The sequence below is a fragment of the Eschscholzia californica genome, unplaced genomic scaffold (genome assembly GCF_041429995.1).
Source record: "Eschscholzia californica isolate CP2 unplaced genomic scaffold, dmEscCali1.0.p SCAF_3, whole genome shotgun sequence".
In the NCBI taxonomy this organism is placed as follows: Eukaryota; Viridiplantae; Streptophyta; class Magnoliopsida; order Ranunculales; family Papaveraceae; genus Eschscholzia; species Eschscholzia californica.
In genome coordinates, this window is record NW_028238420.1 from 32,563,691 (window position 1) to 32,580,398 (window position 16,708).

At 36.3% G+C, this 16,708-nt stretch overlaps 2 protein-coding genes and 1 pseudogene across 2 annotated transcripts; 2 read left to right on the forward strand and 1 right to left on the reverse strand.

The window, feature by feature from the left end:
• Positions 1-6,651: 6,651 nt before the first annotated feature.
• Positions 6,652-7,404, forward strand: LOC147549612 (secreted RxLR effector protein 161 pseudogene; annotated as a pseudogene).
• An 859-nt stretch (positions 7,405-8,263) lies between these two features.
• On the forward strand, positions 8,264-13,241 carry LOC147549613 (notchless protein homolog). Its single transcript, XM_086669450.1, has 13 exons — positions 8,264-8,547; positions 9,063-9,144; positions 9,289-9,378; positions 9,976-10,101; positions 10,305-10,432; positions 10,830-11,029; positions 11,586-11,649; positions 11,793-11,903; positions 12,000-12,137; positions 12,292-12,434; positions 12,520-12,574; positions 12,700-12,756; positions 12,845-13,241. The coding sequence occupies exons 1-13, from the start codon at positions 8,392-8,394 to the stop codon at positions 12,923-12,925; spliced, it is 1,431 nt and encodes a 476-aa protein (XP_086525576.1). The 5' UTR covers positions 8,264-8,391; the 3' UTR covers positions 12,926-13,241.
• A 330-nt stretch (positions 13,242-13,571) lies between these two features.
• LOC147549614 (uncharacterized) lies at positions 13,572-16,160 on the reverse strand. The gene is made up of 6 exons (XM_086669451.1): positions 15,891-16,160; positions 15,574-15,741; positions 15,265-15,451; positions 14,517-14,682; positions 13,830-14,377; positions 13,572-13,648 (listed from the first exon to the last, which is right to left on the reverse strand). The coding sequence occupies exons 1-5, from the start codon at positions 15,903-15,905 to the stop codon at positions 14,290-14,292; spliced, it is 624 nt and encodes a 207-aa protein (XP_086525577.1). The 5' UTR covers positions 15,906-16,160; the 3' UTR covers positions 13,572-13,648; positions 13,830-14,289.
• Between the last annotated feature and the right edge of the window lie 548 nt (positions 16,161-16,708).

The window sequence follows — 16,708 nt, forward strand, 5'->3', positions numbered from 1 at the left end:
ATGAAAGACTTAAAAAGAAATTGAAATATATCTAAGCACCTAAGTTGTCGAAATAATTATCTAATAATCATGCATAACACAAAAATGTCATCAAAACCCTAAACTAAGTGTTTAGCTACTCATCATAATCATGGTGGGGGAGATAAAAATTAATAAAATAAGAGAGGGATAAAGAATCGGCAAAGAAACAACCTTTTTTTTCGCAATTTTCCCTCTGCGCAGCCAAACAGACCCTTAGGGAAGGGTATTTTCCTTCTGAATTTGCTGAATTCTGCCAAACAAAACCTTAGGGAAAATTACTTTCTCGTCTTCCCGGAAACGGTTTCCTGGTGAGAAAATAATTTTCCTTCTCTGGTTTTTCTCTCTCTCTACTGTTTTCTCTTTCTTTCTCACTCAATCCTTTCTCTTTATCTCTATAAACAATAATATAGATCTTTCTTTCTCTCTCTAACAGAAACAAGGAAGAAAGGAGAAGAAGAAGAAGAGATATAATCAAAAATCGATTTTTATTAATCTGAGATCTCTCTCTCTCTTTACAGTACCTCTCTCTCTCTTGACTCGTTCTTTCTAACCTTCTCTCTCTCACAAAGAGAAGGATTCGAAGATGAAAAAGACAAGAATGAAGAAGCTCTTTCACTCACCTTCTCTCTCTACCCTCTAGCTCTCGGTTTTCTTTCTCTCTCTACACCGAGAGTTAGTTCTCTGTTCTGTTTTAGCAGTGGAGATCCCGAGATAAAACAATGGATAAGTTAAGCTTCTGATAATGGAGTCCTGCCCTCTGTCCTCTCACTCTCCTTCTCTGTTTTTCTTATAACCGAGTGATGCTATGATGATCAACCTAACCCAGCTCTTATACCCGAGACACCAATGCTTACCCTTTGTCTCGGTTTTCTTTCCTTCTCTCTCTATAATTCTTAAATCTCCTTCCTTCTTGAGCTCTCGGTTTCCATTAATGATTTTGGAAAGAAATCTTCAGCCATCTTTCTTTCTCTTCTCGGCTTTCTTTCCTTTCTTCTCTTATTCGAGCAGATAGAGATGAGAGGGAGAGAGAGAAGATTGAATTTATTTCATGTAGCTGGTGATGTCTCACGGTTTCATGGTGGGAGCTTCAGTGGCCGTCGGATCACTTCATGTGCGGTGTGGAGCACTCGGGACCATACTAGTATCTTGCAACTCAATACATGGAATCAGGCCTCAAAAGTACACCGGAATTCCCTGCTATAGCCCGACCATTGTACCGAAACTTTGTACAAACGTCCCCATCTGCAGCCACGTGTCATCTAGAACATGGTCAATCGCCTTTGACTCCAATCTTTGACTTCGGCTAACTTTCTCATCTGAACTCCGATTCGAACTCCGTTTTCGCCCACAAGTTCGTCTTGAACTCTACTTTCACATGAGCACTAATATTGACCATAATACCCTTGTCATTAAAATGACCAAAATGCCCCTCAAGTATGTCTTTATCACAATGTTTTCGCATCGAACTCCGTAAATGAGACCTGAGAAAGAAAATCAAACAAATCATCAGAGTAACCGCTCGAACTGGACTAACTAACCCGAGTTAAGATATTCAGATGGGGCATTTTCATGTCTCATCAAACATCCCCAAACTTAGATTTTGCTAGTCCTCGAGCAAAACAGAAAAATAAAACTAAGCCCAGTTCACCACTTTCGTAGGGAATCACGATTGCACTTAGCACGTGCAACAAGCCGTTAAACCTCTAGGTTACCCTAGAGGACGAGTTTTGTCTCGTGAGGGTTTGCAGTGAATATACCCACAAAATTCAAAAATCTCAAAAATGCAGAAGGGTCCAAATATAATATGGACTAAAAATGTTTATCCGGTAAACTTTCGAAAGTTAATAAAAATAAAATCCAAGTCAACCAAACCATACAAATGCTAAAAATATTTTCACTAGTAATAAAGACTCGAAGTGCACGTGACCAGCCAATATAAGTATCATTTCGGTTCTGAAAAGACAAGACCTTGATTACCGTCTCGATACATTTCGCCTCGACTACTGCCTCACGGTCATACACTCAAAATTCAAGTAACTCAGCAATGGTTCACTCAATGTGCGAGTATGAGTGTGACAGAAACTCAACACATTACAAAAGATGAACTAAAAGTTTGGTGAACGACTGATCTCATAGGAAGGAAACAACCACTAATACGGGATGGGGAAGCTAACCTACTCTTCTCACCTGATCTACTATCTAACAGTGTTTCCTAAAGGTCAATAGAAACTAGTGATAATGTGAACCAGAACTCCTGAGAACTTGACGTCTTCAAATCTTCAAGAATTTCTTCGAAGGATAAACACTTAAACTAAACAAACATTTTTTCTTTGATTTTTCTATTTCTTTTCTCTTTTTTTTTTTTTTTTTTTTTTTTTTTTTTTTTTTACGACTCATAATACAAATACTACTTTCTTCACATTATTCTTTCCTTGGTAATATTCTCTTCATTTTGCTTCATGCCTTATTCTCAGGGTTCTAAATGATGGGTGAGGTTCCTATCTTCCTCTAGTTAACACTGCTTTCAAGTTTCTCAGACTACAAGAGAAAGGTTTACTTCCTGATGACATCCCTAGTGGTTGTAAAATTTGAACTCAGGAGATCAAATGAGTTCGTTTCAATATTGCGAGGTTGAGTAGCTCTTCACTCTACTCGGAATTAGCTCTTGATATTACTGGAAAAAACTTCTTAACATGGATTTTAGATGCTGAAATTCATCTTAATGCTATGAATCTTGGAAATATAATTATGGTTGCAAATGAAACATCCCCACCAGATCGGGCAAAAGCAATAATTTTCCTTCGTAATCATCTTCGTGAAGGTCTCAAAACTAAATACCTAATGGTAAAAGATCCATATGTCTTATGGACCAATCTAAAAGAAAGATATGAACACCAAAAGACTGTCGTATTCCCAAAAGCTCGTTATGATTGGACGCACTTACGTTTACAAGATTTTAAGATAGTAAGTGAGTACAATTCAACATTGTATAAAATTAAATCTAGACTACAATTATGTGGAGAGAATATAATTGAAGATGACATGTTAGAGAGAACATATTCAACTTTCCATGCATCGAATATGCTCCTGCAGCAGCAATATCGAGAGCGTAGGTTGACAAAGTACTCTGAACTAATTTCATGTCTTCTTGTTGTTGAACAAAATAACGAGATGTTAATGAAAAATCATAATGCTCATCCCACTAGGACTTCACCATTCCCAGAAGTGAATGTTGTTGCATCAATTAACCGTGAACACAAACATGGTAATGGGCGTGGTCGAGGCCCAGGTCGATATAATAATCGACAACGTGGTGTTCCTATTAAGCCTTCAAGTGAACAAAAACTAGCATCAAACCACGAGAAGTGGAATAATACCAAGTACAAACACGAGAAAGGAAAAGGTGTACAAACATCTAATCTTCGTGAATATAATTGTCACTGATGTGGTATGAAGGGGCATTGGGCACGTGTTTGTCGTACTGCTAAACATTTGGTGACCTTTACCAAAATTCCATCAAGGCGAAAGGAAAAGAAATAGAAGTCAATTTGGCAGAATTTGAAGTACCGAGGAACACAACTCCTTTGGATATTTTTGATTATTTTACAGATTATAGTGGCAAAGAATTTAAAGTCAATAAATCTAACTCATGTGGATGTTTCAAACTTTTTTACAGATCCAAGTGGCAAAGAATTTGATGTTTTACTTAACAATGGAAAGGTTAACTAGAATCTCTGCTAAAATTCTAGTTTTAATATGCTTTTGGGAAGATATATTTTTTTCTTAGACTATGTTTTTGTTTTTGTCATTTGCTTTCCAGACAATTGTTTTTTCGTTATGTTCTTTTTATTATAAAATATTTACTATGTTTTTCTTTTAGTTTCTGATTAGCATGGAGGTTCCTAAAGATTGCAAAATAAATTGTGGGGATGAATGTCTTATCGACTGTGGAACGACATATACTATTCTGCAAAACAAGAAATCTTGTTTCCAACTATAATTAGTTAAGGCTAATGTGGTCACAATTTTAGGACCCACAAACCTGATAGAAGGCTCTGGTAAAGCCATTGTTATACTATCAAATGGTACAAAAATTGATATCCCAAATGCTTTATATTCTACTAAATCTACACGAAATCTATTAAGCTTTATAGATATTCGTCATAATAGATATCATATTGAGACAACTTGTGACAAAACGAAAGAATACCTTTGTATTACTTATATAGTCTCAAACAAAAAGCTGATACTAGAAAAGCTTCCAGCTTTTGCTTCAGATTTATACTATACAAGTATAAGAACTATAGAGTCTAATTATTTGATGAACCAGAAGTTCAATTCAATGACTCTTGCAATTTGGCATGATAGACTTGGTCATCCAGGTACTATAATGATGTGTCGAATAATAGAAAATTTACATGGATATCCGTTGAAAAACAAGGAGATTTTTCAACCAAAAAATTATCCATATGCATCTTATTATCAATAAAAGTTAATTGTTCGACCATCTCAATCAAAAATAAGCATCGAGTCACCTAGTTTTTTTACAACGGATTCAGTGAGACATATGTGGACCTATCCATGTACCTTGTGTCCATTTCGATATTTTATAGCCTTAATAAATGCTTCAACACGATGGTCACATGTTTGTCTATTATCAACTCGCACTGTTGCATTTTCTAGACTTCTTGCTCAAATAATAAGGTTAAGGGCATAATTCCCTGACTACTAAATAAAGACGTTTCGTCTCGATAATGCAGGTGAGTTCACATCAAAGGCATTTGATGATTATTGTATGTCAATTGGGATTACAATTGAGCATCCAGTAGCTCATACCCATACTTAAAATGGATTAGCTGAATATTTTATTAAAGGCTTACAGCTTATAGCTCGACCGTTGTTATTAAGAGCTAAATTACCTAGTTCGGCACGAGACATGTTATATTACATGTTGCAGCTCTAATTCGTATTAGACCATCTGCTTATCATCAATACTCTCCAATGCAACTTGTATTTGGACAACAACCAAATATATCACATTTTCAAGTGTTTGGTTGTGCTGTATATGAGTCAATTTCACCCCCACAACGAACAAACATGGGTCCTCAAAGGCGTCTTGGTATTTACATTAGTTTTGATTCACCTTCAATAATAAGGGATCTAGAGCCACTTACGGGTGATGTATTTACTGCACGACATGCCGACTGTGATATTGATGAAGAAAAATTTCCACTGTTAAGAGGAGATAAGCCACAAAATGAGGCAAAACGTGAAATTTCTTGGAATACATCTTCCTTACCTCATCTAGATCTTCACACTAACCAGTCCAAACTTGAAGTTCAAAGGATCATTCACTTACAAAAGATTGCAAACCAATTACTAGATGTTTATACAGATTCAATGAAAGTAACATAATCACATATACCAACTGCTAATACGCCAACACATATTGATATTCCTAAAGATCAACTTAAAGATACAAATGTATTTAAAAGACGGTTAAAGCGTGGCAAACCTGTTGATGCAAAAGATACTACTCCGCAGAAAAGAAAGAAACATGAAAACATAAATAGTCCTCTAGAAGAGGCACAAAGCACACATGTACCTGAAATGATCAATCAATCCACTAATATGGAACTCACTTCCCCAGAAGAGGCATAAGAAACTAATGTGAGAGAATTATCAACTAATTATATTAGTACAAGAGAATGTTGGGAAAGAAACAAAACCATTCCTGACAATAAATTTGCATTTGCAATAACTCTAGATGTAATAGCAAATAATGATAATCATGAACCACAAAATATTGAAGAATGTCGATAAAGAAAAGATTGGCCAATGTGGAACGATGTTATTCAAGCTGAGTTAAATTCTTTAGCAAAGAGAGAGGTATTTGGACCTGTAGTTCAAACACCAGAAAAATATAAAACCTGTAAGATACAAATGGGTATTTATGCGCAAAAGAAATGAGACAAATGAAATTGTCAAGTATAAAACACGTTTCGTTGCTCAAGGTTTTTCTCAAAGACCGGGTATAGACTTCCAAGAAACACATTCTCTTGTAATGGATGCAATAACATTCCGATATTTGATAAGTCTAGCAGCATGGAAATGTCTTGAAACAAGTCTAATGCATGTAGTCACTGCATATTTGTATGGCTCACTTGATAGTGACATCTACATGAAAATTCCCGATGGATACAACTTGCCTAAAACATATCTAAGTTAAGATCATCAAACATGTACTCGATCAAGTTACAAAGATTGTTATATGGATTGAAACAATCGGGACGGATGTGGTATAATCGCCTTAGCGAATACCTTTTGAAAGAAGGATATATTAATAATGCAATTTGTCCACGTGTATTCATTAAGAAATCATAAAATAGATTTGCCATTATTGCAGTCTATGTAGATGATTTAAATCTTGTTGGGACTCCAGAAGAGCTCACTAAGACGGCTGAATATTTGAAGAAAAAGTTTGAGATGAAAGATCTTGGCAAAACTAAATTTTGTCTTGGTTTACACAATGAACATTTGCAAAATAGAGTATTTATCCATCAATCGATGTATACAGAAAAAGTTTTAAAACGTTTTTACATGGACAAAGCTCATCCTTTAAGTAAATCTATGATTGCTCGTTCACTTGATGAAAAGAAAGACCCATTCCGTCCTCGGGAGGATGATGAAGATCTTCTTGGTTTTGAAGTACCATATTTAAGTGCAATTGGTGCTCTTATGTATTTAGCAACTTATACCCGGCCAGATATAGCATTTGCTGTAAATTTATTAGCAAGGTACAACTCTGCACCTACCAAAAGACATTGGAATGGTGTCAAGCATATACTACGGTATCTGCGAGGAACCATCCTTATGGGGATGTTTTACTCGAAAGGAACAAAATCACAATTATGTGGCTATGCAGATGTCAGATACCTTTTTGATCCTCACAGTGCATGGTCACAGAAAGGGTATCTATTTACTAGTGGCAATACTGTCATATCATGGAGATCGGTAAAATAAACTATAACAGCTACTTCTTCCAATCATTCTGAAATAATTGCTATTCACAAGACAAGCCGTGAGTGTATATCATTAAGGTCTGATATCTAGCATATTCGGGAAACATGTGGACTTTTCTCAATCAAGGATACACCAACAGTATTGTATGAAGATAATGCAGCTTGTATTGCACAACTTGAAGGGGGGTATATCAAAGGTGACAGGACGAAGCACATATCTCCTAAATTTTTCTACACTCATGAGTTGCAAAGAAATGGTGACATAGAAATTAAGCAAATACGTTCAAGTGATAATCTTGCAGATTTATTTACTAAAGCTTTACCAACTTCAACATCCAAGAAATTAGTCTATAACATATGAATGTGTCGGCTAAAGTGATCATTCACAATCTCAACCGTCTGAACGTCTATGAGGGGGAGTTAATTAAGAAGGTTAGTGACAAAGTGAAAATGTATCTTACATTGTAAATCTTCGAATTGTACTATTTTTCCTTAGCTACGGTTTTCACATAGCAAGGTTTTAATGAGGAAGTTTATGTACTTCTAACATAATCGAAGATATTAAAGAACATTGTACTCTTTTTTCCTTTACCATGGTTTTTCCCATAGAATTTTCCTGGTAAGGTTTTAATGAGGCAGTTACCTATGTTGTTGAATCCAAGGGGGAGTGTTCTAATGCTTTGTGTTCCACTACTATAATGTGTAACATCTATACTAATGTAGTCATATGTAACCTATAACTTAAAGGCACATTCATGTGTATGCATGTAACCCCTTGTGTAAATGTTCATGAATATACTTACTTTGTAGAGTCTATAAAAGGAGTTCTAACCCAATGTAATGGGCACAACAAATTAGTAGAATATTATACTACAATCTTAAGGTACATATATGGTGTTCTTAGTCTTTAGTTTTCTCTCATCTCTAATCTCTCTCCTTTAGTTAATTTTCACAACACGTTATCAACACGATTCACTCTACTATGATGTGGTCTTGGGAGGGTGTGTTGTTATCCCATGCCCGCCCACCAAAACTTGGCGGGTTGGGCGGGTTGTGCCCGAGACGGGTGCGGGCGTCCATGGTCCTCGTTGGGCTCGGGTGCCCGTGGGCTGGTTCGGGCTCATTAGCAAAATTCCCACCCCTATCCCTTCCTACTTAAATCCACACAAAATTCAAATTTGGGCGCCTTTAACAATAACGGGTAGCGCCTATAGAACGTCGTTTAGGTCAAGTCAGTACTCATCACTCTTTCTCTTCTTTTATTAGGGTTCTTCTTGACTGTTGTTCTATTTGTTGATTTTCCTTTTTTCCTCTGTTAATTTTTAGTTTCAGTCGAAGGATTTCAATCATGGTGTTAGAAGAACAGGAAGAAGAGATGAACAATAAAACTGTGATGTGTCTGTTAACAGACTCAGAAGGAAACCCTCTGGGAGCTCCAATTTCTCTTCCACAGAATACTGGTCCTCTACAACTTCAAGAAATTGTCAATAAACTCCTCAAGAATGTAAGACCCAGACTAATACTCAAACATAAAATCCTTCCTTTATTATTTTTTTTGCTGATTACTTCAAAGAAAAACAAGAAATTTTTACTTTGTTCTTTCATATAGTCAGGTTTAAAGCTATATTCCTGTTCTTACTTGTTTGATTGTCTATACTTAAATTGCTTGAGAACAGTAAGGTATTTGGTTGATATGGGATTATACCATTATTTGTGCTTACCATGATAGTTTTATTGTTTATCAATTCGTTTTGTTTCGTGTTGAATTGATGGTTGTAAATGGAAAGACTTGTTGGGTTTGTGAACCACATTGATTAAGGCTTGGTGGGGAATTGAGAATATCATGGTTGTAAATGGAAAGACTTGTTGGGTTTGTTTCGAAAATATTTTCGGTTTGTTGGTCCAATCCGTAGTCGATGAATTCAGTTGTGTAACCGAGTTTTTCCTTGATAATTCTCTTGAATATCATGTGGGTCATCTTCTTTGATCAAGAATTTGCTGTGATTTTTGTTTTTGTAGGAGGAAAGGTTTCCATATTCTTTTTACATATCAGATCAGGAGCTCTTAGTGCAGCTTGGAGCTTATCTTCAGAAAAATAAAGGTCACTATAAAAACTTAATAGTATATGTAATTTTCATTTCAATAGTTTGATTTCGTTTTAGTTTCTTATGATATTTGGTTTCCCGTCAATTAACAATAAAATACTGAGAACTTTGAGTTTCCTTGGGAAATAAACCTATTGCAGTTTCTGTGGAGAAAGTAGTACGCATTGTTTACCAGCCTCAAGCCATCTTTCGCATCCGTCCTGTCAATCGCTGCTCTGCTACTATCGCAGGTACATATTTTTATATTAGACCCTTGTTTCTTATTTTCCGTCTGTATTTCTACGTCTATTTCGCAAGCCTGATACTACAGTCATCTATATTTTGACTCCACGTCATGATATGATGTTCCCTTGGTTCCAGAGTTCATAGCTTCAACCAGATTTTAGTGGAGGCTTAGTAATGAAATATGGCGCTGTGTGGGTTAAACTTGTTTTAAGAGGTTGATGCTCTACATTGTGTGGTGAGGGTAGCATAATTTGGTTTTAACCGATGTTTCGTATTGGGTAAGAACCCTTGAACTACAAGTCATCGAAATAACAAAAGTATTCTGAATAAAAAGCGGTCAATACATAGAATTCCGTGTTCCAACAAGGTGACAAATTATGATAGTTTTGTTGTGTTACTAGTTAAACATGAATATAATTTTTTAAACTTTTCCTATAAATTAAATGTCTAATTCAGTGTGGTAAGGTTTGTCCAGTTGCGGTTTCGTTTATTTTATCTTTAATCTTGTATACTATTTGTATAATTAAAGCATTTTATCTCTTATCGAGTTTATCATGATTGATTAACTTACATATTTATTCATCTATAACCTTGTCATACAGGTCATACTGAGGCTGTGCTTACAGTTGCTTTTAGTCCTGATGGGCGTCAATTGGCTAGTGGTTCTGGTGATACTACTGTTCGTTTATGGGACCTCAATACTCAGACTCCAATGTACACCTGTGAAGGTTGGATTTAAAATTTTCCTGACTTTTTAGTTTTTACTGATTAATACTATATACTTATCTTAGATGTGGCTTAATTATGTTTGATGTTTGTTCTACATTTTTATCTCTTGGGAATTATTTGCGTGTGATGATCGACAAATTCATGTCATTGTGACACTACCTTGATATATCATACTCACATTATTCCCTCGCACTTTATTCAGGGCACAAGAACTGGGTTTTGTGTATTGCATGGTCACCTGATGGTAAGCATCTTGTAAGTGGTAGCAAGAGTGGAGAACTGATAAGTTGGGATCCACAGACTGGAAAGGCATTGGGCAATCACCTCATGGTAAAAGGGTCACTCTCTTATCTTGTTCAATGCAATGCCACAGATGGTTATTTCTCTTTACATTTCAGCTTTACAATTACTAATAAGTTGCCTACTGTAGAAAGTGGTTTAAGACCAAATACTTGAAGATGTTACTTGGCTATTTTCAAAACTAAAGGAACCTTTGGAGATTGGGTTTGGTAGACTGCAAAATGTACTAAAAAAATAACATCCTAGGACAGGCATGAATAATTCCATATTACATGTTACCATAAATACGGTTTAACTGTGGGTTCTATTGCATTGCGCCCATCTAGAATTATGCTACTCAATTGAAAGCGGAAAGTTAATTAGTAACTATAGACTTGTAGTATTTATTTGTTTCTGAGGTGATATTTAATTTTAAGAAATTCTCCAGGGCCACAAGAAGTGGATCACTGCTATTTCGTGGGAGCCGGTGCATCTAAGTTCTCCTTGCCGTCGGTTTGTAACTTCAAGTAAAGATGGGGATGCACGTATTTGGGACGTCTCTTTAAGGAAGACTGTTATTTCTTTAACTGGACACACACTTGCAGTAACTTGTGTCAAATGGGGTGGAGATGGCATGATATATACAGGGTAATCACGCTTTGTGATAGTTGTGATTTAGTATCAGCTGTGATGATTTCGTTTGACAAATTGAGGCGAGAATCGCTAGATGTTGGAGTTGTTGAGTAATATGAAAGTGATATTGCTAAATGTGTCTACTCAATAAGCCTCTAGCTAACTTGGGAACACACATCTTTTAGCATTATTATGGAACACCGCACACGTTCTTCACTTCACTAGACTTGACAAAGCTATAAGCATGTTTCAGTATGATACTATTTCAATGTCTCTGCATGGGTTTATGCACAATTACCCAACATTATTTATGTTCAATTGTTAATTCACAATTATCGCCAAGTCGGTTCAGAATTAGGGTTTCTTTTGGCATTTTATTTAATAAAGTATGTCCTTTTATCTTTTGGAAAGACGTTCTTGATTTCTTTCGAAGCTTATATTTTCTATTTCAAACTGAAGGATAGAGGAAGTATAAGTTATGCCGAAAGGAGCTAAAAAAATACACACTGATCTAGCTTTGAAGGGTTCTAGATAAGACCTGTTTCTTACGTTCTCAATTACTTCTTTGCAGCTCTCAGGATTGTACAATTAAAGTATGGGAAACCACACAAGGGAAGTTGATTCGGGAATTGAAGGTAGATTTACTTCTTTGTTATCACTGATTCATACTTCAGTTTGTACATTCTCAAACTTATATTCCAGATATGATCTTTCCATTTCTTGATTGAATTATTTTATTTGCATATTCTTGATCTGAGCTCTATGGTTTTTTATTTAGGGTCACGGACATTGGGTGAACTCTCTTGCTTTGAGTACGGAATATGTTCTTCGTACTGGAGCATTTGATCATACAGGAAAACAATATGCATCACCAGAGGAAATGAAAGAGGTCATTTTTCCCCCGCTAAGTTCATTGTGCCTATGAGTCTTTCTAAATACATATTTTATCATTTCTAATTGAAGACTTCTTTTTGGGATATATCAGGTAGCACTAGAGCGATACAACAAAATGAGAGGAAACGCCCCAGAAAGACTGGTATCAGGTTCCGATGATTTCACCATGTTCCTTTGGGAACCTGCTGTCAGCAAGCACTCAAAAGCCCGCTTAACAGGTCATCAACAGGTAAGAGTTTCTGAGCCCTACTTCTTTTTATCTTCCTATGATGGAGAGTTAATCAAGGTTATTTTCTAGTACCGGGTAAAAGAAATACAATTTTATACGAATGCGAATGTTATTCTATTTAAGTTGCTCAGAAGAACTAGTTTCATGTTTACAGCTTGTGAACCACGTCTACTTTTCGCCCGACGGGCAATGGATAGCAAGTGCTTCTTTTGATAAGTCAGTCAAGTTATGGAATGGCATCACGGGAACGTTTGTTGCAGCTTTTCGCGGGCATGTTGGGCCTGTCTACCAGATTAGGTTTGTGTCGGCATTTATATTTCCCTCACTTCCCTTTTTTTGTATCTCACAGTTTCACTTGAGCTTAATGTTTGTTGCTTCACAGCTGGTCTGCTGATAGCAGACTTCTTTTAAGTGGGAGCAAAGATTCTACGCTGAAGGTAAATTTCAATCATTTAATTAACAATGGAGTTGTTACTTTGGTTTTTATGTTGGTACACGTTTCGCTAAGTTTCACATATTCGACTTTCACCTAACACATTTGGACCGTTCGATTCTTCTCTAGGTTTGGGATATCCACAAGCGAAAATTGAAGCAAGACTTACCTGGCCATGAAGACGAGGTATCATCATTTTGCTATACCCTTATAATTTCACTGCAATTTGGTTGTTGTTATATATTTAATGCTACTGATTGTTTCTGCGGAGAAGGTCTTTGCTGTGGACTGGAGTCCAGACGGCGAGAAGGTAGCTTCAGGTGGCAGGGACAGAGTGATGAAATTATGGATGTAGTAGAAACACCAAGCTATTCAGAGAAGAGTGCTATTATTTCGGCTCTGACGAATCTAATAGTAGTTCCAAAATGAATCACTCGAACTGTGACATAACTTTGAGGTTCCCCGTATAAGTAGTTATTATTAGGCGTATTAGGTTATAAGATATATGAAATACTGAGTGAAGATGTATTTATTTATATGCTCTTCTTGTTAGGAGCATGGGAATTATGGATGAGAGATGCTTTTGTTAAGGTATTGGAAATTTTGGATGGAGATGTTTCTGTATTATCTTTTTCTGGTTTTTGATATTGATTCTAGAGCTTTGTGTTAAATGCTCCATATTATGGGGGATGTGATTTTTTTTTTTTTTGATGAAGGCTGGGGGATGTGATTTTGTTTCTCTATTTCTTCACATAAAATTCCAACAACTCATTTGGTTATTGGAGATTTACGTCCGATCGTCTGGTTTTTGTTTGGAATTTGTTTTGGATCTGATCCAATGGATGATGACTTCCTAATACATATAGTAATGGAGGAAGAAATGCCTGCCTTAAAGAAACAAGTTCGTAGCCCCGTTGGTATGGACGTATGGGATCTACGTACTAAATTGAAGTCCGACGGCTCTATTGATCAACATGAGGCAAGATTAGTTGCTCTAGATAACCACTGAATATTTACGTTCTATTTGTAACAGCTGCCAAGAACAAAGCCTTTACACATAGAATATTGATAAGGGTTCCTCTGACTTAAGTCGTTATAAATAGATTATATAAGTTGGTGCCACATTTAGCTCCATTCTTTAGCTATACTTGATTCGCACGGACCCCTTTCTCTTCTCTATCTGCAGCTCTCTCTCTCTCTCTCTCTCTCTCTCTCTCTGTCTCTCTCTCTCTCTCTCTCCCTCTCTCTCTCTCTCGCACTCCCGGTTTCTCGCACTCTCTCGCTCTCGCTCTCTCTGTTGTGAACTTGTTGAGTAAATTAGTTCGACTTTTACTCTCTCTGTCTCTATGTTGAAGAACTCTCTCCATCTGCGGCTGGAGCAGGTATCTCTATCTCACCTTTGCTTCATCTCTTCTTTTTCCACGAGTCTGATTTTGTTTTTCTTTCTTTCTTGCTTAGATATTGACTTTCTCTCTATCGGCTGGAGCGCCAAAGAGCATTACTGCACTCCTTCTGTTGAAGTTAGTGTCGAAGCTACATCTAGGAAATAAGCTTCATGGAAGAAGGTTTGTAATCCCCACTGACAATAAGGTCAAAATCAAACATGCGATTGACAAGAAAAATGAGAGTGTGACGGATAGACCAAAACCAACGCATATATCGTGACGTATCACTCAGTTCCGAAGTAGTACCCAAAACTAATTTACATTCTACAAATATTTACTCAAGGAAAATGTTACTATCATTCCTACCGACTTTTCCCATAGACAAAGTGAAGTATATCAGTAATATCGTTCCCATGCTCGACCTGTCAAAATACAAAATTGTTAAGAACTTGAATTGGAACAAACCAGAACTAGTTTGGATATCAAAACCTTAAACCTAATTATGTTTTGCCTGGTTACTTCTGGTGTATTTTGAAACACAAGTTAAGATGTGCAACTTACAAGGTAGCAAAGAAGAGAAAGATCCGTCTAGGACCGATCCAAGGACGATTCCGGTTGGTTCTCTTGAATTTGATTAGGGTTTTGCTGCAGTTCGATGTGATAATCATCTGTTTTGATTTCTCACTACTTATGATCTGCTCTGTCTTCCCTAATTCTTCAATGTTGACTGCAGAAACAATGATCATTTTAATGGTGAAAACCAGAGAATATTAAACAACAAAATAAAGAAAACTCCATGATTTGATTAGTAGTTAAATATTAAACAACAAAATAAAGAAAACTACATGACCCGCTTCCTTGGACTCTCTCTTGAACAGCTTGTGAAAGAAACAAGAGTTTCTCTCTCCTGTCACATGTTCAGTCACTTGACAAAGAAATTTTTGTTTCTCTCAAAAGCGGTTCAAGTGGAGTCTGAGGAAGCGGGTCATGTAGACTTGTTACATATAACTCTGGCTGATTTCAAAACGTTTGTTTTTGCCGAAGGTGGTGTTTTGTTTTTTATTTCTCTAATAAATTCATACATCAACTGATTCTTCTCAAATCCACACATGTCTTTCTTAAATTGAATAACTTCCTTTAAGATCTTAAGATTAAAGAATGTAAAACAACTAAAATTACAAATGTTTGAGAATCATAAAAGTAGGATTGAGTAATAAGATTAAAACATAAAAAAACAAACACCACCTAAGTTGTTGAGATTAGTTTAATATTCTTAAAATAGGTATCAAATTAATGTAATTAAGTATACCTTTGAGTGAGCCATCAGAACCACCATCCGCTCCAGGTCCACCACCACCAGAACTAGCAACACCACCACTGGCAGCACAACCACCACCACCATTACTATCACCAACAGTACCAAGAACAGTATCTCCTTGGTAAGTATTTTTATTTTCTTCATGTTGGCTAAATTTTCTTGAATAACTTTTCTGCAACTACAATTTCAAAACCCACAAAACCAAAACAGAGTAATTTAGTCTTGAATTCCTTTCATCAAAATTGAGATTAACAAAAAGAATGATCTGACCCAGATGTTAGTAAGTGTGAATTTTCTTACAGTAATTCTGGAATTTGCTGTTATATCTTCATCAATGTTATGAAACAAACTATCAATGTCTACAACAAAACCTTGTTCTTGATCGGATGGGTTATTTTTCTGGGTACCCATTTTTCCCAATTCAAGTTTGGAAGAAATATTCATGAGAGCACCAGGAGGAGGAGAAACCTAGAGAGAGAAAGAGAGAAAAAGAAAGAAAGAAAGTATGATCAGTTAGTTATCAATTGAAATTGAATAAAACAGTTACACAATTAGACCAACCAAGTATTTCAAGAAATAAAGAAAAACAGTTTCAACTTTGAAAGTTAGACATTTACCAGATTTTCCACCATTAAGACTGCCACTAGAGAGAGAGAGAGAGAGAGAGAGAGTTGAGAGGGAGAGTTGAGAGAGAAAGTTAACAGTGAAGAGGGGGACTTTAGACAAAAATGGGAAGCAAGCAGATAAAGAGATCCAGTTTTTAAAGTTTTTGGCTTCTATTGGGAATACTTGGTAGTTTAAGATGAAGCCCGTGATTGAATTCATTAAATAGGGCTCAAAAGACCTATAGTGATTGATGCTCTACAATTTTCGACAATTAACTCTCCTCTCTCACTAGTCATTTTCATAATTTTATAGGAATTCTAGTACGTACTAAATCACCCGGAATTTGGTCAAAACTCCCTAAATTATGACTTTGGTTATAAAAGATTCATCAAAGTTTTTTAGGCTTCACCTCCCTAGTGGCAATTATGTAATTTTATATTTCAGTGAAAAGACCAACCTAACCCTAGTATAAGAAAATACCTTGCAAACACCTTAGATAACCTTACATTGCATTGCAGAGCTTTGCAAACACTTTGCAGAGCCTTGCGAACACCTAGCATGACTTTTGCGAACACCTTGCATAATATTGCAGAGCCTTACAAAGTTTGCAAACACCTTGTAGAGCCTTGCAAACACCTTGCATGGTTTTTACAAACACCTTGGATAGCCTTGCAAACACCTTGCACTGCCTTGCAAACACTTTGCAGAGCCTTGCAAATACCTTTCATGATTTTTACAAATACCTTGCATCGTTTTTACAAACACTTTGGATAGCCTTGCAAACACCTTGCACTGCCTTGCAAATACCTTGCAGAGCTTTGCAAACCCT